Raw genomic sequence first — 22799 nt, 5'->3', positions numbered from 1 at the left:
TAAACAAATGCATGTAAAGGTATTTCAATCCAGGCTTCTATAAATCGCTGATTGATAGTCCAAGAATAGAAATTTATTTAGTAATATGAAAACGCCTGCACACGAGTGTTAAACATATTTCTGTACCTTATTTTCTTGCAATTCAACATAATTTATTTAGATATGTCTAAGCCGAGAAATATAATACTCTTCCCTTTTGCTTAATTCTCTGTATCACACAACATTGCACCAAAAGACAATAATTTGACAAAGGTTATTGTTTAAAAGAAAACACCACTCGTTCACCAAAATTTTTTGAAAAAATCACTTTGTGAATTTAAGGTGAATTTTGATGATTAAGAGCATCGCACCAAATTAAACAGATAATGTATCTGCGTTAAAGAATTAAAGGTATGCAGAAGTGGATTGGAATTATTGCATTTTTGAAAATTTCGATGCTTATTATAAATTAAAACAAAATGATACTCTGATATTCTTTAAACACCTAATCTTCGAGACAATCAACTGTGGATTTATGTTTTAAAAAAATCAAGAAAATTAACTAATCAAAATACACAACTCTCTCTAAATTATGCAAATCATTCATAAACAAAAAGTATGTTTTGATATCTTGACAAGTTCGCATTTTAACTGACGTGTTCATTAAAGGAAATGTGGTTTGAAATGCAATTGAAAAGATCACAGAATCTGAATATGCATTATAATTGAATTAACTTAAAATGAAGACAAAATTTGAATTAAAATCATGATACTTTAGAATATTTATAAATAAATTCTAAATTTTCTGAACAGACTTTCCATTTCTGTTCAAATCTCCACTTTTTATCATAATTTCAGACTTTTCAACAAACAGTTTTCTGATAATTGCTTCAGCAAAATAGAAATTCAATGTCATGCATTCTTCACATTTTTAAAGAAAATTGGAGGGACAATAAGTTGTGTATGCAAATATTTCCTTTATTGACTGAATAGCAAAGTGACTTTGTAAAAAAGGAAGAATTATTTATCAATGCAAATATTTTCCTTTTTGACTGAATAGCAAAGGTACTTTCTTTTTAAAAAAAAAAAAAGCTCTGAATACCATTTCCGCAAGAAATTGGTACAGATTGCCTAATGATACAAAGGTAATTACTGCTAATAATCTAATTTTTTTTAAGTCATAGAAATAAGTAGAAAATCCATAAAACAAAGTTATCCTACTCTTATCCATTCTTGTACTTTTATAGACTTGGTATCAATTGTATTAGGCAGACAAGAGGAACACTGATTGTCTAATTTCATTAAAAGCACGATTTGTAATATATTTTTGACTAACCAATGAAAAAATCAAATTTCGATTTTAAAACTTAATATGGTATTTAACTTGCCTAAACTACGGGAAACATCAAGAAAAATTAGTATGATGTCAGGTTCAAAGAATTTCCATTTTATACAACAAAATACAAGATAAAACGTTTTAGTTGTCTGGATAACTTTGTCTTTGAAAATATTGCAATGTTCGCTAGAATTTCTTTTATTAACAAATAGAAACAAAATTGTGCATTTTGTAAAATCCTCCTTGTATAAGCAATCGTGAATTTTTCACGGATTTCATAAATAAGGGATTGTACAAGCAAAAAGACTTTTTTTTTAACTTTATTTCATTTATCTTCTTGCCGGTCAGAACTATATATGTGGTATAATTAAAAGAAACATAGATCTTTATATTTCATTGTTATACATATACTACAATTTTTTCTCTATGAATTTCGGACGATAAATCAATTTTTGATATTTTAGGGTCGAAAAACAAAATTATGTGTGATTGGTCTCTTATCAACATTACCGAAATATGTGTTTTTTATCCAGGAAGTTGCATTACTACCAGAAAATAAACACATTTAAAAGAAGCGATATAACTTGGTAAACTATGTCTCTTAATTGGAATTATTAATCTCGAGATCAAATCTAAAGAAAATAAATTAAAGGTTAAGTTAGAAATTCTTGTTCTCTGCAAATAGCACATGTAACTGTTTTGTTAAACCCTTTATAATTAAACCTATTTTAGGATATTTATTCGCTTCCAATGTAGAACTATGATTCCCTCAATAAGTAACTTTTTTATCACTTCAAGAGAAAAAATTAAAAGAAAAACAAATGTGGTCTTTATTTAAAAGTTTCCTTTTCTATGTATATGATTCCATATTTTTTTTGGTTGACATTGCTTTAACTGAGAAATATTTACGTTTTCTCTGCGATAACTCTTTGAAAGTATTGTGTGTTGATTTCCCGATATTTACAATTGAATGTTGTTTTTTTTTTCAAATGAAAGGTCAAGCGCAAGTGCGATGTGTTAATTTCCAGCGGCTGTCAATATGTCTGACGTCAGTTGGCCGGACTGTGGAAATTGGAATGCATGGTGTATTTCATATCTATAAGTTAACATTTTTTTTTTTAATTTATGTTTACATTTTTATTTCACATATAGGTCCAAAATGTAAATATAAGGAATCACTCTCTAATTTGTTGGGTATACCAGGGACATTATCGACATACTGTAAACCTATTACATTTGGCTGTGTATTCTTTTTAGCGCCTTTGGCGGAAAGCAACTTCCGCTGTTTCAAGTACAACGCTAAAACGCTAAATGTCTTGCACATATATACATAAATAAGAACATTAGGAAATGCGCTAAATCAAATCTACGCTAACTTCTTGAAAAGCTAATTACCTCCAAATTTTGTACACACTTAATAGAATAAATTTACAGTATCCCACTTTTCCAAATGTCTTAATGCCCTGGCATACCGAACAAACTAGCCAATGATTCTTAAATATGGTAAAACACGCTTATAACGAAGTGCAAGGGAAGGACGATTTTGCTTTGATATAAACGTAATTCATTATATCTGTTGAATTGACAATATTTTTTGAAAGCCACGGGGAATGAAAATAAATTACGCTGTAAGCGTCAATTCATTATTAGCGTGTTTGTTATAAACGTCTTTTACTGTAATATCTCAGCTTACTTATTATTGATTCCTAAATACATGTAATATTTCACTTACGAGTATATAAATATTCTTCTTCTATCCATGGTCGATACAATGATCTTGTCAGCAAATACAATCTATCATTAAGTCAAATGCTGACTGACTTTTTTCATACTTATTGTTAGGCAATCACTTACAAACTGAATTGTCATGGATTATTTTCCGATCATGACAAGAAGCACACGGCGGGTGTGACTGGTCGGCAGGGGACCCCCCCCCCCCCGGCACCTGATCCCATTTCTGATGTCTTAGAGGTCCGTGTTTGCTCTGCTCCTATTTTGTAATGTTTAATGGACTTTTGAGCTCGAACACTCTTCGTTATCTCCATATATTTCATCTATTACAACAATCTTCCTTTTAAATGTGTTTGAAATTATCAAGTTTGATTTTATTTTCTTTTTTCTTTTTTTTTTTTTTTTTGTTTTGTTTTATTTTGTTTTGTTTGTTTGTTTGTTTGTTTGTTTGTTTGTTTTTATGGCCAAGCAGTTAATGGCAATATGTTAAGTTTTTTTTTTCCTGAAAAGTTTCTTTCATCAGTTTTTAAATCGCTTTTGTGAATTTTAACTAGAATCGCTATAAATACTCGAGGAAGCCTTAAAGACATTGAACAATAGTACCAATTTTCTTATCACACCGAAAATTGTGGTCTTTGATAGTTTCCTATTATTTACTATTCTTGTTGAGATGTACAGAAATTAAACAGGTACTGAGTGTTGCATTCTTTAATGTTAATTTTAAACAATATGTCTACGTAGTCAAATTCACCAGTTTTCCAATCAAACAAAAATTTCAAAATAGGAAAAGAGTTATATTATTTCAAGATATTTGCATGACCTTTCCTCATAATAACATGAAACCATACATCACAAATTACTTGTTATCCATAAATATTATAATAAATCTGACATTCGGCAAAGAAGTTATAAATTTGAGGGATATGGAAACCCAAAAATGAACAATATATTAAGTATCTATACCTAAAAATATAAAACAATATTGCGAAATATGCAAAGTTCTTGTAGTTAGAAAATGTATGAACACTTTTGTGTAGTGAAATACATTTTGTACACTAAAAGTAATTGAAAGCATTTAACGTATCTATTTCAGATAAGACTTAAGATACTTCTCTACACAAAATTATATAAAAATTAAGAAAATCAAAAAAAAAAAAATAAAATAAAAAAATAAAAAATAATAATAATAATAATAAATGAATTTATGAAATCAGAAATAGACGGAATAGTCTTTACAATAGTATATTAATGAATAGATTTTTTTCTTGTAATTTATTTATCATAGATTTCAGAACATCTTGTTCTTTGAAATTTTTCTTTATTTAAAAAAATCCTTTTCTTCAATGCCTTATTGACTATATCCTATACTCTTCCATAGCAATCTATAAACATTTCTATATGCATGTATATTTATAAATATTTCAGTTTCTACGGCATACATAAACTAACAAAAATTTACTATAGTTAACTATAGTTTACTATAGTTAACTATAGTGAAAACATTGACACTTTGATTTACTATGAAACTTTATTCGGGAACTTTTTTGAGATTTCAAAGCTTAGAGTCTCTTAAATTCGATAACAGTTATGTAAAATTTTGCAATAATATGTGAATATACAACTAATACTTAAGAAATAAGGTATCATTTTAAAAGTTTTATCGGGATGTAAATACGGGTTGGTCATGTGATCAAATCCCATAAAGCCCGAAGGGCTTTATGGTAGATTTGATCACATGCCAACCCGTATTTACATCCCGATAAAACTTTTAAAATGATACCTTATTACTTATATTTACATTTGTGACTGATTTATAACAGATAGTAAGGTACTAAAGTTTTAAACCCATAAATGATTTATTTTTTTCAAAACTCAACGGTATAACTTTAATGTGTTGAACACGTCGATCACTTATGACGTCACTATGAAATTACGTAGATCGTTTATGACTAAACAATCAATTTATGGTCACATGACGAACGTGTTTTACACAGGTGTAAAAACGCCTCGTTCAAATAGTGTTATATAAGGGAAAACATTTGCAAATGTAAATATTTCCGTTTAATATGAAAAATGTGCATATATGTATTAAAGAACAAAAAATATAACAATCTGAAATCCATAGTAAAAACACTTTGATTTACTATACTTAAAAACTTTGAAACTTTAGTAAACTATAATTAACTATGGTATTTTTTGTTAGGGTACTTACACTGGTGATTGAAACATTTTTCATTATTCCTCTTGCCATACAAATCCTTGCAAAATTACTACCACAAATGTCACATTCAACCTACCAATGTACAACCGTTTTCAAAGTATTTTAATTTAAAAAAAAAAAAAGAAGAATGAATGTCCGGTAGGTATGAGGACGACTATACTTGATTCAAATAAAGTGGGAGAGAGATAGTATGTTGTTGTTAGTTAGGTTGATAAGTGCGAACATGAGACAATGAGTGTGATTTCGTTGGTGGGATAGTTAATTTTACAAGTGCTAAACGGGTATGACACTGCATCTCACGAAAACTTCAATGAATTACTACGCCCATTCATAAATACCACTCTTTATCCCACCAATTGCCCCAACACATATCCTTTTATCTGAGAGGTTAAAGTTTCTCAACTTCCGGTGCACAAAATCACTACGGGTATTTTGAATGATTTCGGATGCAAATCTCGCGTGATTTGTCTGCGTGTATAGGAATCTTGTCAAAATTGTTTTGTTTTCTTGGTGTTTCTTTAAGTGACGAGGCTTTAGATTCTTTATTTAAATATTCAGATAACATAGAATATTGATCCTGGCATCTTTACTTAAGCATCCTGTAGACCTTGAGGGAGCAATTCACTCTCAACACGTCAAACTGTGGAAAACAGATTTTTTCATCCTTGAAGGTAATAATTTTATATTTATTTGTCACCTTGTTTTTAATTCTCTAAGGAGATACACTTAATGAATATAAGTTAGGTTCAATAAATCTTCTTGTTTAAATTATTATATCCAAAATAACATCTTTCATTTAATCAAACAATTTAAATCAATTAAAACCTTGAAGGTCAAAGAACTAGACAGTAAGATCAAATAAACTCATTTTAACTCTTCAAAAATATACTTCTAAATTTTATCCATCTTAAAATAGTACAGGTAAAGAAAAACATACTAGTTTAGCATAAATGCACTTGGGAAATTTCTTTTTCTATAAAATCATTCAAGATAAATTATTAACCTCTTAGTTAGATCAGATATGTTCTTACAGCTCGTCAATAATGTCCAATACCTGAAGAATTTTTTAATCGACAGAAAGTCGAAAATAACATTCAAAAGCGATTTGTCAAATTGTTTCAATTCCTTTTTCTATGTTTGGTCATTACCATGAAATAATAAATTGATTAAATATATTTCGAAAAATAGTTAGTCATAAGTCAGTGTTTCTCAAACAAATATTCTTTTATGGAGTTAAAGTATATCTTATCTGCTTTTTGAGAGCAAATATATTTTGAATCTAAAAAAATTATTTATGATATTTTTGGGTTTAAATTATTGTTGACATATTGATGTATAATGATTTCAAATCTTAAAAAAACACAGGAAGTTTTTTGCAGGATAAATCAGTTTTTTAATCATTCATTTGAATTTCAAGATTTTGTAATTGCAATTGGATCAAACAGAAATCTTTTTTTCTTTTAGTCAATTATCTCTTGCATTAAAAATAAGTTAATAAATTTTAGATGAATTTGATGTGGGTATGAATTTATCATAAACGTGGCCTTGTGCGAAAACTGATCCCTGTTAAATTTGAAAACATCCTTTAAAAGTGTCAAAGAATGGTTTTCATAAAATAGGGTTGTTGTAAGTCAAAGAAGAAAATTTTGATTTATAGGAGAAATATTTTTTAAGATATTTATTAATGTTTGTAAAGGCAGATCAAATAATTTTAAAAAAAGAATTTCCACATGTCAAAGTTTGATTTATCAAACATGTTTAACGAAAAACCGAAAACCAAACTCAATGTAATGAAGTCCCTTTGACACCCAATTAATTAATCATAAAATCGGTATTATTCAACATTAAAAGACAGACGTAGTGCATAAAATGAAATTTCCGTCAAAGTAGACCAATTTTGACCTTTTGAGATTTCCTTTTTTTTAAGTAACAACTAAAATGATGTACAACGTAGTTAATACAACTTCAGTTTTCTTCCTTCAAATAAATCCAGGAAAATAGGTCAACTTTGAGGGAACTAATTGTCATATGTGACGAATCAGTTTAATCTAGTTTTCAGAGAAGAACTAAGTTAGAACAGTATAAAACTAACTGTCTGAGCCTATTTTCTTCAAAGCATTTGAAATATTTCAGGACACAGACAACTGATATTGGACTTAGAAAGGTACTGTGACTAATTTAAAAAAAAAAAAAACTTAAAGATTTACCTGAGAGGAGGATAATATTATTTTTGTATAAAAAACGTAATTCTAGATTTCACGTTATTTAAGTAAAAAGAAAATAATTTTAGAATAATTTTAACGTAACAAAAACAATCTTTAAAATTAATTTCGACTCGGCAACATGATTACTAATTTGTTTTTAACAGAAAAAAGTGAAAGTATTTTAAAGCAGAAAATGCAATATTAGAAAATCTTTTTTTTACAAAAAACACAGCTTGGAATTAAAACTCTTATCATATATTTATAACAAAGTACAATTCATGTATGTTAATCAAATAAAAATGTACATTGTTACTTGTAATTGTAGGCACATCAATATATGTACATCATTGAAAATCGTTTATACTTTAACAAAACACATTGTGGAATGCAGAATTGAAAGTTTACAACAAAAAATAAATAAATAAATAAATAAATTTAAGATTAAATTAATTGAATTCTTTTGCATTATACAGAATTATGTTAATAATTTAAAAATGGCGGTAAAGTTCTTATCATTAAATACATACTGGAGATTGTCATTTAAGTAATCATATAGTAATTTGACAATAGTTTTTCATTCAATTAAAATAATTCCTTTTTACGCAAAAGTTTTTTTTTTAATTTGTAAAATTTCTTCAAAAATTAATATATGATTTTTTTTCTCGATTTCATGATATATTACATTCATAACGTATTTGTTCTTTTCTTGAATTTACTAATTTCAGCAAATATAAAATGCAGTCAATTTAGATTCCCAAGCACGTAAATAATTAATTGATTAACTTGAATAATATTGTTTAACTTATTTTGTCTGACAACAGCCTTGCATAAGAAGATGTTTATTAGGTTTGCATTAGGTAAGAATTGAAAGAATGTAAAAATTCCTCTCTATTTCTGGAAGTATTGACGGGAATGGTAGAATGCCAGCAAGTGCATAGACCTTTGATGCCTTTATAAATATTGCAAAATTGTTATGAAATACAATAATTAACTACAGTGTACATTGAGTAAATGTCATAATCTAATTGTTATCTCTAATTAACTTTTTAACAGACTAAGAAATTTCTGCATTCAAAAATTAAGACAGTATTTTATTTTCAGAAAAGAACGGACTTTTAACATAGCACTACGTGGTTCTTTTTCAGTTTTTTATATGTATGAAATACAATATATAATCTAACACGGTCATTAATATTGCAATTGAAAAAAGTATAAGGTTTAACAAAATTCCTAGAGAGGTTTTATCTAAATTCAAATTTTAAAATCTATTCCAAATATCGATTTTAAATTTGCACAGATTTTGTTCGATTACAAGTAAACAAACAAACAAATTATCAATAGGAAAGGATAAGGGTTGGTCTAGCACAATGGATATTTCTCGGTCCAGCACTCTCCGATAGGTCGATTATGCTACTCAAACAAGTATCAGTTTTATAACCTTATCTCTAGGGTTCGTGATTTTAACAATAATGTATCAGATTTTTTACCCAGAACACAGAAGAGAATTGATCTTTTATCATGGGGGCGTCTAACAAAACAATTCTATCAAACACATCATTTTTTTGAAGGATAACCTCTCATTATACATTTTCTTTCAATTCATTTACTTTAAAATTTTGAAAATGTCATAATTTTGTTCAATGATGTGTTATGTTATAAAAATTTTTAGTTTGTCAAAACCGAATTACAATTGGGATCTTTTTTTTTTAATTAATGCATAATTTTATTCACAAAAAGTGAATGGGATTGAGCAGCAGACATAGCCTATATTAAGCCTCTTCCTATATAAGTGCTTCGTATTTTCTCTGCAGAGTGCATTATTTTGTGTGAGATTTATCAGAGGAAATGGACTTTGAAGAATATAGACTTAGAGGTAAGAAAGATCCATTATCTTTGTCTCGTCTGACATTGTATTGTATCTACTTGTTGCGTAATTTACCTAGGACCATATCCAGAAGATGTGGGTATTTTCAGACTAAATATGCAAGGAACGTTCACACAACACAAATTTACAAGAACCTGCGAAGTTGGTGTGAATATTATATATATACTATACCGGTATACTATCAGGTTTTTTTTTAATTAAATGGAATGATTCTTTGTCAGTGTCAGAACGTTTTGTACCTTAGAATATTTCTAATCCACAGCCATTTTACATTACTATTGAGTATCGACAATGTATTTTTAGTTTTTATATTTTGCTTAAACATCTTATAACACTTTTGAAAATATCTTTTCTTTATAAATATTAATGGCAAGTTTTCCCCATTTTTAATTTTTCGAGTGTCGTACAAAATAATATGCGCTAACGTAAAATCATTTACAAAGTTCTATTTTTATTTCTATGTAATACAGTATTGTTACACTCAATATGTTGGAGTGTATTATTACACTGGATGTATTGGTATGAATATGATAACGAAATGTTTTATTCTTTTCACGTTCATTTTAATTTGTTTTGGAACTTCTAATACCGCAAAAGGCTCGTTTATAACTCTGCCAGTTGGATTTTCAGTATAATCTCGCTTGATATGATTAAAAAGGAAACCTTTATTTTTTTAAGGCATTTTCAAAAAAATGAAAAAAAAATCGATTTTGCTACTCAAGCCGAATAAAGACCCTGCATAAAAAGGTAATATTTCATTCACAAAATTACACATTACAATTCTACTGAACTACCTGCAATGCACTCTATGTGAATAGTAAGGCAATAATTTCGTCTGTCGTAGAATATCTTTTCCTTTATCAAATCACTAAATGAAACATTTGCTAAGTAGCTGGATAGAAAAGAACATTATATAAACTCAGGTAACTGTGCATTAATTAGAAAGATAAAAATCCAAAATGAAATAATGATTCACAGAACATTGAATCTGCTATACCTCAATAGAAAAGTCTATGGGAATCCTGTTGAGAGGAATCAATTGACGCCGATGTCGTAAAACATTTTCTATTGTCGTAAAACAGTTACAGGACGGATATTGGTAATAAAGATTTAATTTCCTTTATTTCTGCTGTGCCATTGATTCATTCATGAACAAATATTGATCTTTAAGATCTACACAGCATAGGAAAAAAAAGAAATGCACACACGTTGTAACCTTATGTAAATCTTACAAAACTGTAAACTGTTGTGTTCGTCTATAATATTTAAATGATAAAATAAATTTAAATAATAATAAAAAAGATTAAAGACAAGAGATATATACATTGTATTTAAATAAAGGAAACAAACGAATTAATTCTTTCATACAATCTTTGTTTTTTTTTTCTATTTTTCCAGAGAATTCTTGAAGCTTTTACAACTAGTATTTGTTTTCTGGACGAATTGTATTTAAAGGCACATATTTACATATACAATAAATGCAAGAGAAACAAATGGCAATACTTGCGTTCCAAAACATGCTTTTATACTGGTTTTGGGGTATTTTATTTACACATTTTAGTATTATTGCAAATCTTTTTCAAAAGCCAATTTGAACATTTGGGTTTTGGGATCTTCTCCTAACCTTCTTGTAACTTTGGTTATTCATCTTATGCACAAAAAAACATAAACATAATTTACAGACACACATTCTCAAAACTCATAGCATGGTATTAATTTTCTAAATATTTTTCTCTTGTTACAATAATCCATTTTATCTTTGTTAATGGAGTTTTAGGACAATTAATATAGAAATGTAAAAAAAAAAATTAAAAAATAAAAGACCAGCCTGATTAGTTCAAGTGGTATTGCCATTTTTCACTGTCAGATGAACTTTCGATAAGATCGTTGATAGGATCATTAATTGGAGAATTAAATTGACCTACTGAAGCGGATCATCTATTTTCAGAACAACCCTGTCAATACTTGGTTCCGATAATAGCCTCAGTAATGGGGACTCTTGCAGGATCCGATCCGATTGTTGTTTATTTTCCCTCCTTTTTCGACGTACCTGGTGTTTCACTATCATTTGCTTTGCTAGTAAGGAATTTCACAAAGCATACAAACTGTCCAAACAAGAAGACATTCATCATTCAAGATTCTTAGTTACAATGTCTTTGATATGTTAAGGACATACGCAACGTATTTTTGGACTTTATATTCTTATTTCCTGTATAATTCAAAGTTCAAATCGTTGTCGGACCACTGTGCGACTTTTATAATGTCTAATGATGTTCCACACATATTCTAAAACAACTTTTGAGGAAATACAAGCTAAAACGCTATGTTTTGTAAATTTTATACATATTTCAACGAGTAACATAAGGATTTTAATCTTTTGATATCTGTCAAAATTTCTGGTAATTTTTGTCGAAGAACTGATGAAACCATGATTTTAAATTAAGAATATCTTGAAAAAATATCTACATGTATAGGTAAGATACGTTTTAAGGTACGTGGGATATGACTTAAGTATTAATTTACATAAATATTGATGAGGAGCATCCAAGAACAAGAAAAAAAAAAGAACTCTCAAGAGACAAGGACAAGGAGTCAAAAATTCTTTAATAATATAGTATTCTTCTATGTGTGCATAGACAAATGTACACCGTAAATGCATATCCATCCAAGATTGTCTTTTGATTGATAATGGTTAATGATATAATCAAATTCAAAGTTAACTAATGTTCGTATATTAATGAATTGTATTTTAGGAAAAGAAATGGTTGATTTCATTGCTGAATATCTTAAAACGATTCGGTCTAGGAGGGTGTTCCCGGATGTATCTCCAGGTTATATGCGCACACTCGTGCCGGAAGCTGCTCCCGAGGAGGGAGAAAAATGGGAGGATATTTTCAGAGACATCGAGCGCGTCATAATGCCTGGCGTAAGATTCCTGCGTAAATTAATTATTGATCTGTTTCATAAAAGACATTTTCCTCTTTCATACTTCATTCCTATTCAAAAAGACATTGAGAGATATTTTTGTCACTAAGCACACTTAATTCATAAATCCATTCCTCAAAATATTTTCTTATGTTCATATTCCCTCGTGACTTTTTGTCCTTACTTTTTTAGGGGGGGGGGGGTGTTCTGCATTTTTTTTCTACTGTTTTTCTATTGTGTTCAAGTGGTTTTTATTTTGCTTTTGATTTGTTCAGAAGCATCTCTTCTAATCACGTCAGTGTACGCGAAAATAAGTATTTTTTAATCAAGAATCAAAGTCTATAATACATGTAGGAGTCATTCATGAAAAATATGCAGTATTAAAACAACTCGTTTTATTAACTAAACTGAAATTAAACAATTAGTTCAAGTACTAGTATATATGCCTTAAGAGTTAACATAATGATTACAAAATTCTGAACATTTTATTCATTACTTTTTCCATCCTACGAAATTTAATTCATATTTATTAATCTTTAATTTTTCTTGTCTTAAGAATATCTTATTGAATATATTTCAAAGATAGGAGACACAAAGTTAAAAAAAATGATAGCCTTCCCTTTACACAATAATAGCTGTTTAGAGTTCATACAAAATAATTTGGATTTTTTATCGTATACATAGAAAAATAATATTAAAAGGATAATATTTGTATAATATCATGATTTATGATATTATTCTTTTTTCTCATTTATATTCCATATTATTATAGGTAAAAAGAATATAAAAGATGAAGCTGCATGTATAATCAAAACAAATATGATCACTAATAACATTTCCATTTAAAGATAAGCATTTAATTGTCATCCCACAGCAGTTAAAATGCATCATGTACATATCATTATCTATAAGTATAATATGGAACAATGTTTCCTATAGCTGGTACACCAATTCTATAATAAAAAGAAAAATTTATCTGTGAATCAAAACAAAAAGCAAAAAAACAAAAGAACACAAACATATATACGTTATATTTACGTTAAATACGTATAATGTATGTATATATATCGTATATACGTATAATAGGAATACGTTACTAATTTGTATTTTGGATTTACAGGTGACACACTGGCAGAGCCCCTACATGCATGCTTACTTTCCTGCCCTGAACTCCTTCCCTTCCTTACTAGGAGACATGTTAGCAGACGCCATTGGTTGTCTTGGATTTACATGGGTACGTAACCTCAGTATACTTTAGATTCAATGTGTTTATTAATTCTGTTAATTAAAACTAGTTTTCATTATCAATTTTACGTTTTTTTCTCTCTCTTCACAAGAAATCTTAATTTTTGTGTCTTTTTTTCAAAATCACAGAGAATAAATCTCAATACATATTTGCAATTCATTACAAATAATCACTTTCGTACTATTTATTTTATTGTAAAATATCACCTTTATGTGGCCCCTGAGATAATTACTGTCTGACTTATAGGCTTCTAGTCCGGCTTGTACAGAGCTGGAGACTATTGTAATGGACTGGCTGGGCAAAATGATTGGGTTACCAAGCGAGTTCCTTCACAGCAACAAACAGAGCAGAGGTGGCGGTGTCATTCAGGTATAGTCAAGTCATATACATAGTACAGGTATGTCGAAGCTTTTACAAGAGGGGGCGGGGTCGTTCAAGTGTACTCTAGATATACACAATATAAGTATGTCATACGTTTTACAAGAAGAGTAATGGTTCATGAATAAAAAGAAAAGATAAACATAAATTGGTTGAAGGTATTACAACAGGAAATGGGGTCATATAGATATAAAAAGACACACATAGAAACTAAAGCTATTAAAATAGGAAGAGGGTTTATTCAGTTACCTTCTTTGCAAATACAATCTGTCCGTGGTTTTGACACTGAATTTGAGGATTTAATTTCCGTTTATCGATCATGACAAGAACCACACGGTGGGTGTGACCGGTCGGCAGGGGATGCTTACTACTTTATGGAACCTGATCCCACCTGTTTTCAGAGGTCCTTGTTGGTTCTGCTCATAATTTTTAGTCTAAATGAACGTATGAAAATTATCAGTGTTAGATATCTTCACATTACATTTCGTATATTTAATATATATACAATAATGTTGAAGTTGCCACATAAAGTATAGCTGATTTCTCCACTATATATTAGCTTATCTTGTTGGAATGCTTACTGCTTTAAACTTGTTCGAAAAATCAAGAACTCACATCCTAGCATAAGGACTCAAACTATTTCAAGGATAGTATAAGAATGCATAAACTGTTGAATTCATATAAGAAAACCTGTTAAACTTTGATAAGGCTGGACTTTGAAACTTGAACCTGTACACAGAAAATTCTGAATACATGCTTGGATACAGTACAGATATATGACATGTTAAATTGTTTATATGTAAATGACAAACAAGCATCTTACCTGGGATGACACATGAAAAGCCAATCACAAACTTCAATCCGGTCCCTCGGATGAGACCGTACGTATAAACCGAGGTCCTGTGTTGCAGTAGGTGCTGGCAAGCAAAAAATCTCTCACTGCTCCTTGGCTTTGAATGCTGAGTATATGTCTAGATTTGCTGTCCTCCAGCGGCAAGTGTTGACGTCTAGTCATATGAGTGAAAAATTCGCGAGAGGGACGTTAAACAACATACAAACAAACGAACTTCAATCATGTTTACTCCAACAAGTTCAAATGTTTCTAAAGAAAGCGCAATTGCAGGTTTAAATTCAGGTTATATTTGATTATGTAAATATTGGTCATAATTTGACTTAAATGTAATGATTTATAACATGAAGATAACAGTATCTGTAAACCAGTTAACTTTTTTTTCTAGTTGACGGCTTCTGACTGTACGTTCATCACGATGTTAGCAGCGAGAACAGAGGCATTTCAAAATTACAGAAAAATAGACCCAAACATCGACGAAGCCGAAATTAACGCGAGACTTGTGGCCTATTGCTCTGATCAGGTATATAAGTGATAAATTATAGAAATTCGATTCATTCTTTTGTTTGTGATATTTATATTCTAGTAGTGATACATACTAAACACACTGTTTGGTTTATTTTTCTTTTACACTATCCATTATTTCTTGTTAGTTGAAATACCAAATAAATACTGAAATTAATGCATCTTGAGTGATGGATTTATAGAGGTCTGAATTCGAAAAGGGGGTAAAACAAACGTGTATATTGCATGAAATACCTCGTAAGCAATTTGATAATCAGGATATTCTGAACACTTTATAATTTAAAAACAAAAAGAGGTTTTGTTTACATATGTATACATTAACAATGTATTTTAAATCATAATAATTCCACTATGATAAAAAAAAAAAGATATTTGATTATTATTCTTATTGAGAAAGGTTGATTGTTTTGTGGTTTTTTTTTTAATTCGTTCTTCCTATTTAAAATATATATACTTATACAGATTTAAATTGACGTGCTTATTCTATACATTATACTTTTCCTGTTGAAAATGACATATTTATTGGCTGCTTAACTGTCATATTTATCATATCAAATTGTCGACCATGTGTCAGCTTTACGATTCATGAATATCAAATACTCTTACGCAGGCGCACTCCTCTGTGGAAAAGGCGGGGCTTATTTCTTTGGTGAAAATGCGTTACCTTTCAACGGATGATGAATTGAGTTTGCGTGGCCACACCCTCCAAGACGCCATAGCACGTGACAAGGAAGATGGACTCATTCCATTTTATGTGAGCCATGCATGGGACATATTTTTATATTTCATAAACACAGCCGGAAAAGTTGATTGTCATTTATAAATTATAATATTATAATATATTCTACATGTACATCTTCTCAACCATTACAAATCACACGATCATTTTAGCATTACATTATTTTTTAACAGGTGTGTGCTACACTTGGAACCACAGGAGCATGCGCATTTGATAATATTAAAGAACTTGGAGAAATCTGTAAGTTATACATTGCAATATAATTTTAGATAGGCCTATAGCAGATTTATTGCTTTTACAATCAGAACTAAAACCTGTGTAACGTTGGGGACAGAATTCAAAGTATTTTATCAACCTGTATTGAAAAAGTCCAGCAAAGCACAATTATAGAAGAATATTTTGCAACTTTAGGCGAAAAAGAGGGTTTATGGATGCACATTGATGCGGCTTATGCTGGTACAGCCTTTATTTGCCCGGAATACCGGTCATATATGGAAGGAATCGAACTCGCAAGCTCATTTGCCTTTAATCCGTCCAAATGGATGATGGTTCATTTTGATTGTTCTGCCATGTGGTATGATATTTGGTTCAAACAAAGAAGGTTATTGTAGAATTAAGATAGTATTTCTTAAAGGGATATGACTTTTTTTTATCCTTTTGGTTGGTGAATAAATCCTAGACATTCATTGTTCGATATTTAAAGGATACTCTTTTCTAAAGATGCATTTGTAAAAAAAAGATATAAGCATATGTTCTGTATCATTAAAAATTTTCTGTTTGCAATCATTTATATGTAATTTGCTCTCTGCTTATGCCAGGTTTATATGTATATATTTATACAGCAATTTTAAATATATCTTTTATATACACTATTACTCGATATTCAGTATCCGAAAGTGCATAAATGTGGGCTTCTTACAATTAATCTTTAGTTGGCCCTACTAAGGGAATTAACTCAATAACACTGTGAATTTATGTATATTGTAGTATTTTTTCAAGTTTCTTCCAAGTATTCTACACTTATCAATGTGAATAATTCATTCACAGGGTTAAAGACTGTAGGGCTCTACACAGAACATTCAACGTGGACCCCTTATACTTAAAACACGAGAATTCAGGTATTTCTAGAATATTACACTGTTTCAGACCCTATTTACAGCGTAACCATTATTTTTAGCGTAACCAGTAACCTTGGAACTGCAATGCACGACACGAACAAGAAATCTGGTATTTATATATAGACATGATGCACTCTGATAGAATAAAAATGGCAGAAAACCTAATTTAAGAAACACTCGGTAAAATCTTAAAAGCTCATATAATTATCTTTTCACAACAGAAAGCATATCCGATATCAAATTAGTGTTAATAGGATTAAAAATTATTTTTGATTTACCGTTCAAGTACCTTCGAAAACAGAACGTTCAGCTCCCTATTTGCTCTCGAGCACAGAAATATCAATCCAGATCAGTCGATTGATAGATTGGCTTATAAATCTCTCTCGTCAAGACGCTTCTTTTGGTGGAGATGGATGGTTTCTGTCATTACAGTCGCTCTATCACAGCACTCAGCCTCGGTATCAGTGTCAACAGAGAACAGGTCCGCACTAAATCCGATCCGCGTTAATAGTTAGATTAAAATCTGTTTTTGGATATCGGTTTTCTTTTAATTGTAGGGACACATTTCTCAATAGCTATTAGGTTTTCAAAGTAAGCATGTTGTTCTTTTAAGATCTGTTTGTTAGAAACAGGTGCAGTCCGAATGTATTAAATGAATATTTTTACTGTTACTTTTGTTTTGATATTTTATTTTTTAATCTTTGAAAAAAAAAATCTTTAAAAATGAAAGCATATGTTTACCAAATAAATTCAGACTAATCAGTTATCGATGTTTTTGTTTCTATTTAAAGGTGCTGCCATTGACTACATGGTAAGAGAAAATTTATGAAAAATTTGGGTTTTTTTTTTTCTTCGTTTCTTAAATAGTTTTACGAAATATTTGAATAATATAATTATACTAACTGAAAATTTCTACTTGGCATCAAAACCTTAAATATAGATGTAACAAAGTGTACAGAAATTAAGCGTAAGTTTAATCTGACATTTTTCTATGCATATCTATAGCACTGGCAGATTCCTCTAAGCAGGCGATTCCGAGCCCTAAAGCTATGGTTTGTGATCCGCTCCTTTGGGATAGAAGGTCTTCAAAAGCACATCAGAGAAGTATGTTGAAAATACAGAAATAAGAATAATTAACCACATTAGCCAAAAGATTAATTAAGTTTTATTAATTACTTGAGGTACACATTTTAAGATCTTCCCTTTTCTAGTTTGTAAATATTTTTTTCTGTATTATTTTTTTTTCCTTTTGCTTTCATTTAGGGAGTCAGACTTGCTACTAAATTTGAAAATCTTGTCAGAAAAGATCAAAGATTTGAGATTCCAGCCGCTAGAACTTTAGGAATGGTTGTTTTCCGATTATGGGTAAGGCCACAATATTTAAATTTAAATAAAAAACAAAACAAAAAACAACAATAAAAAAAAACAGGAAAACAAAAAAACAAAAAAGACAAATTAAAAAAAACAACAACAAACAAACAAGCAAAGACAAAACAAAAAAATTGTTTACAAAAATATTGATATTATTTTTCACTTAGTATGCTTCATAAGTAATTTTCTTAATTAAGATCAGTTTTGTGTGCACTGGGCAGAATCAGTACATTTTGTAAACCGATGCCTCTATAGTGTAGAGAAAATTATTTATAGGGTGATTTTTAAATTTAATCAGAAGTCAAAATTGATTTCATGGAACATTTGTCAGTTCTTCATTTTTAAACATAGATTAAAAATTTATTAAGGAATTATGTTTCCAATTCAATGTATTCCTGTTTTACATTCACTTTTTCCGATACTTAAAAGGGTGAAAATGAAATGACGGAAACCTTGCTGAAAAGACTGAATAAATCCGGAAAAGTCCACATGGTTCCAGCCTCTTTGAAAGGAAAATATGTCATCAGATTTACGGTGACATCTCAATACACCACAGACCAAGATATTGAGCGGGATTGGAAAATAATTTCAGACACCACCACTAAGGTAGCCAACCATTATGTGCTTGATTGGATCCCACTACATTCATAAATAACTCAGTATGTTATTTTGATGTCCAGTATAATGAAAATTTTGACAACGCTCTGCAAATGCAGAACAAAAGGGTGTACTTCTCAACAAAAGAATTCTTTTCAAAGCTTTTTCTAATTATTTAGAAATGTATTGGTTTTTTCGGCTTCGTAAGGATAGTAGTATTGGTTTTTTGAATGTCATACAAAATGTCAAAATTTGAAATAGAATGAATGGGCTGGACAGGGGAGTATCAGTTTAATCCTCTCTTTATCTCATTCCCTTCTCCCCTTTCTTCCTTGCCCTCGTTATCAAATTCCTTTCTTCAAAAACCCCTTTTAACCTACCCCCTCTCCACAAACAGACACAAATTAGGCACAACTTTTTTCCCAATTTTCTTGGTATTTACAGGTACTACAAGACACAGAGTCGGAGGAAGATGAAGCCTATAGCGATGAGGAGGTATCCAGTCCTGAAGTGGAGGAGAAACAGTTTGTCAGGTAAGTTTTCTAATTAGAGTGTATCTTATAATAAATACATGGCAAGATTTTAGCTACCCGTAATCAGGCTCCAGGCCATACACTCGCATAAAGCTCACTTGATCGCATTCTCTCGTTTAGAAAAGGAATACTTGTATATAGCTATATATAGTGGAAAAGTGAGACTGAGATCAAAAGTGAGCTCATCTATAAGTCTTATGTCCCCGGAGCCCGGCTCACTTTGTTTTGATTTATTATTTGTTTTCATTGTTCTTTTTTTCTCATTTTATATTTCATTTTTCATGATAGACAAGAATATGAAATTCCATGTCGATGTTGTAGTAAGCTTACCAAACAAACCCTGTTATCGCCTTCAAAGCTTTCGACTGCTCTTGATAGAATACATCTTATTCGTTCATCATCAACTTCATAGTGAATATTCTAAAGAAATATAGGTAATATTCCATCTAATTTATTCAACAATAATTAGAAATTGCACAAAATATTGATTGAAAAATTTCTAGAATGTTTCAAATTTCAGAAGCAATTAAAATTAATGTACAATTTTTTTCCACTAAATGATGAGTGAAGTTTACGCATATTTGGATTTGACACATATTATCTTTTGTTTAAACCATGTGATATTCACATTCCTTAATCTTCTTTCGCAATCCTCTTTTTTAAATGTATGATTAATAGATTGACCAGGTCCATTCCAAACGAAACATTTTTATCTATTTATATGTAGATTAAAATGTATAGCGTGAATTTTGACAGAGCTTATTTATACTTCATGTGCATCTCTGTAATAGGTCTGTCGTGTTGTTTTAGTTTCTCTAACATCTACATGTATATCTTGTAATCCATTTGATACATAAAAACTTATTCGATGTGTTAAATGCATGCAAATTAAAATGGACATTCCAAAATCATCAAGAATATGACTGTATGAATAAATTTGAATATTTTCATTTTGCAGAGTTCCGTCCATTAAAAAGCGAGAGTACGGTATGAGTCTGCTTTTAAGTAACGTCCCTATGTCCCCAAAACTAATCAACGGAAGTTTCGCAGCTTTGTTTGATGACAACGAGGCTATGGAGGAAGTAGCCAAACAAATTTCTGCCGACAACGCTGAACACCTTATCCCTCTGTCACCAAGGAGACGCAAACTCAGGGACCAATCAAAACAGCAAAGTCTAGACCAGACAACCATGACTGAGTATTTCCTAAGCAACTCTTATAAACACCAGGGGTCGCTCGATTCTAAACTTGATGAAATAATCAACAATCCTTCATTCTCAGAAATGCGCATGAATGGAACTCAGATGGATGACGTATTTGAGTCGGAAGAGGAGCATGGACAAAGTCAACAAATCATGGAAGCAAAGCATAAATTCTGTCCAATAGAATCTAACGATGACGTTTTCTACAACGAAGAGGGAACGCAGACCGAAAATAATCGAAACGGAATAAGTTCAGAACCAAATAAAAAGTTGACAATATTGCAACGTAAGAATCCCAACATACGGCTTCAGATACCGGATATGAGCGTTTTGAGCATGCGCAATATCTGTCCTCATTGTGGAAGCCGTGCTAGCATGTCATAAATTTATTTTTTCGAGGACAGAAAGTTTGACCTGTATAATTCATTTTCCATTCACTTTTTGTTGCCTATATAGATATAATGTACAGTATAAGGGAGATAATATTTCATTATTTGGAATTTGTGTAGTCTGTATAAGTATTGAACTGTCTGCGTTTTTACTAGAATTTGCTACAGGACATATGTAAATATTATTTTTCATGATATATTAAATTAAATTACGCTTTTGTATAAAGTTTAAATAACTTGATTTGACGCATATCTGTTGGTCTTTGACTACATGTATTTTGATATCTTTTTGTACATATATGTACATACATGTATATGTATTTTTACGTATCTTATTAATACATAGGCATATTGAATCATTTATTCAAAATGAGCTGTATTGACGTACTCCATACTATTTGCTTTGTGTTTAAATATGCATGTATGTATAAAATTTATCACCCTATCTTCTGACAAATACGCAAGTGATATTAAATGAATTCAGTGAACACAATTTCACCTTGCTTGCTCGCAAATATATATTTTTCACAAGTCTTTTACATATATGGAATAAAGTGCATACGAATAAATAATAATACCAGTCTTGGTTTTGTTTTTTGTTTAATTATTTAAACTGGGGAAGGAGTCCAAATCAGTAATATTCAAAGAATTTCTTTTCTTTTAAATTTTCATTTTACACAAAATAATGTCTGTTGCAATTACATGTAGTTTACGTTTGGCCTGTACATATTAGCTGAATTGTCTGCATCAGGACTATAAAGGAAGCAAAAAAACTTTTCTGAGAGATCCTTGTAGAGGAACAATTGTATGGAAACAATACAATGCTTGAAACACTTTGTAATCATATTTCACTACACACGTACTCATTTCAAGCTGAATGTGAAATTCAAATTGAGAAGAGTCAAAGCATATTCTAGGTTATAAAAAAGAAGATAGAGGCCTATATTAATATTTAAAAACTCCGATAAGAAAATTCAATTTACAACAGAATTTGGGGAAATTAAATGAAGTTTCCTTTTCTGGCAATACCAATTAAGATTTTTAAAAAATCACTTTCATTAGTTTTTTGGTCAATTTGTCATACAGGGTGGACCTGTCCTTAAAAAAAGTTTGAGTACCTTTTTATTAAATTAGACGTTTATCTAGTTTTTTTTAACCTTACATGGTCTGTGTTGTATAGGGATATATGATACAGAAAAAAGGGGTTCGAAAATATGGTCCGGACGGTGCATTCGGTTTCCATAAACCAAAGCAAAGCAAATTTTTTTTTAGAGAGAGAGAGAGAAAGATAGGTGGCATATAATTTTTGACTCAAAAGGAAAATCTGTATAATTTTTACAGACCATTGTACGCCTTGTATATCAAGTATTTGCACCTCTGTTATTTTCAGATGGATTCAGTTGGGGCGGATCGAGAATTTTCAATGCTTTTGAAAAAGAAACAATACATGTAGTCAATCTGTGATTTCAATAGCATAAACATTAACTTGTAAGAGAGAAAGGCGCTGGATGTCCTCATCTTAAGCTGATACTTGGTCGTACATCAATAGGGTGGGATGGATCTAGTGGCT

General features: G+C 30.2%; 2 protein-coding genes across 2 annotated transcripts in view; both read left to right on the top strand.

The window, feature by feature from the left end:
• The window catches only part of LOC133189166 (zinc finger protein 260-like), a 149540-nt gene that overhangs the window by 105910 nt on the left and 20831 nt on the right, over nucleotides 1-22799 (top strand). The window lies entirely within an intron of this gene.
• On the top strand, nucleotides 9317-21311 carry LOC133189366 (histidine decarboxylase-like). The gene is made up of 15 exons (XM_061324750.1): nucleotides 9317-9344; nucleotides 12110-12282; nucleotides 13402-13515; nucleotides 13774-13896; nucleotides 15144-15278; nucleotides 15891-16034; nucleotides 16193-16259; nucleotides 16431-16593; nucleotides 17067-17137; nucleotides 17929-17948; nucleotides 18143-18241; nucleotides 18401-18502; nucleotides 18938-19114; nucleotides 19550-19638; nucleotides 20597-21311. Exons 1-15 carry the CDS (start codon nucleotides 9317-9319, stop codon nucleotides 21222-21224), a joined length of 2133 nt encoding a protein of 710 aa, XP_061180734.1. The 3' UTR covers nucleotides 21225-21311.

Source organism: Saccostrea echinata, unplaced genomic scaffold (assembly GCF_033153115.1).
Source record: "Saccostrea echinata isolate AGI-Se365-2 ecotype Australia unplaced genomic scaffold, CSIRO_AGI_Sech_v1 ptg000017l, whole genome shotgun sequence".
NCBI classification, from domain to species: Eukaryota; Metazoa; Mollusca; class Bivalvia; order Ostreida; family Ostreidae; genus Saccostrea; species Saccostrea echinata.
Note: the sequence above shows the minus strand (reverse complement) of the source record. Positions and strands in the feature narration are given on the sequence as shown.

Bases quoted from the DNA above. Each gene is read 5' to 3' on its own strand.
- LOC133189366 (XM_061324750.1), top strand. From the start codon at position 9,317: ATGGACTTTGAAGAATATAGACTTAGAG. The intron at 12,283-13,401 runs GTAAGATTCCTG...TTGGATTTACAG, and splicing joins AGCGCGTCATAATGCCTGGC to GTGACACACTGGCAGAGCCC. The intron at 13,897-15,143 runs GTATAGTCAAGT...TTTTTTTTCTAG, and splicing joins GAGGTGGCGGTGTCATTCAG to TTGACGGCTTCTGACTGTAC.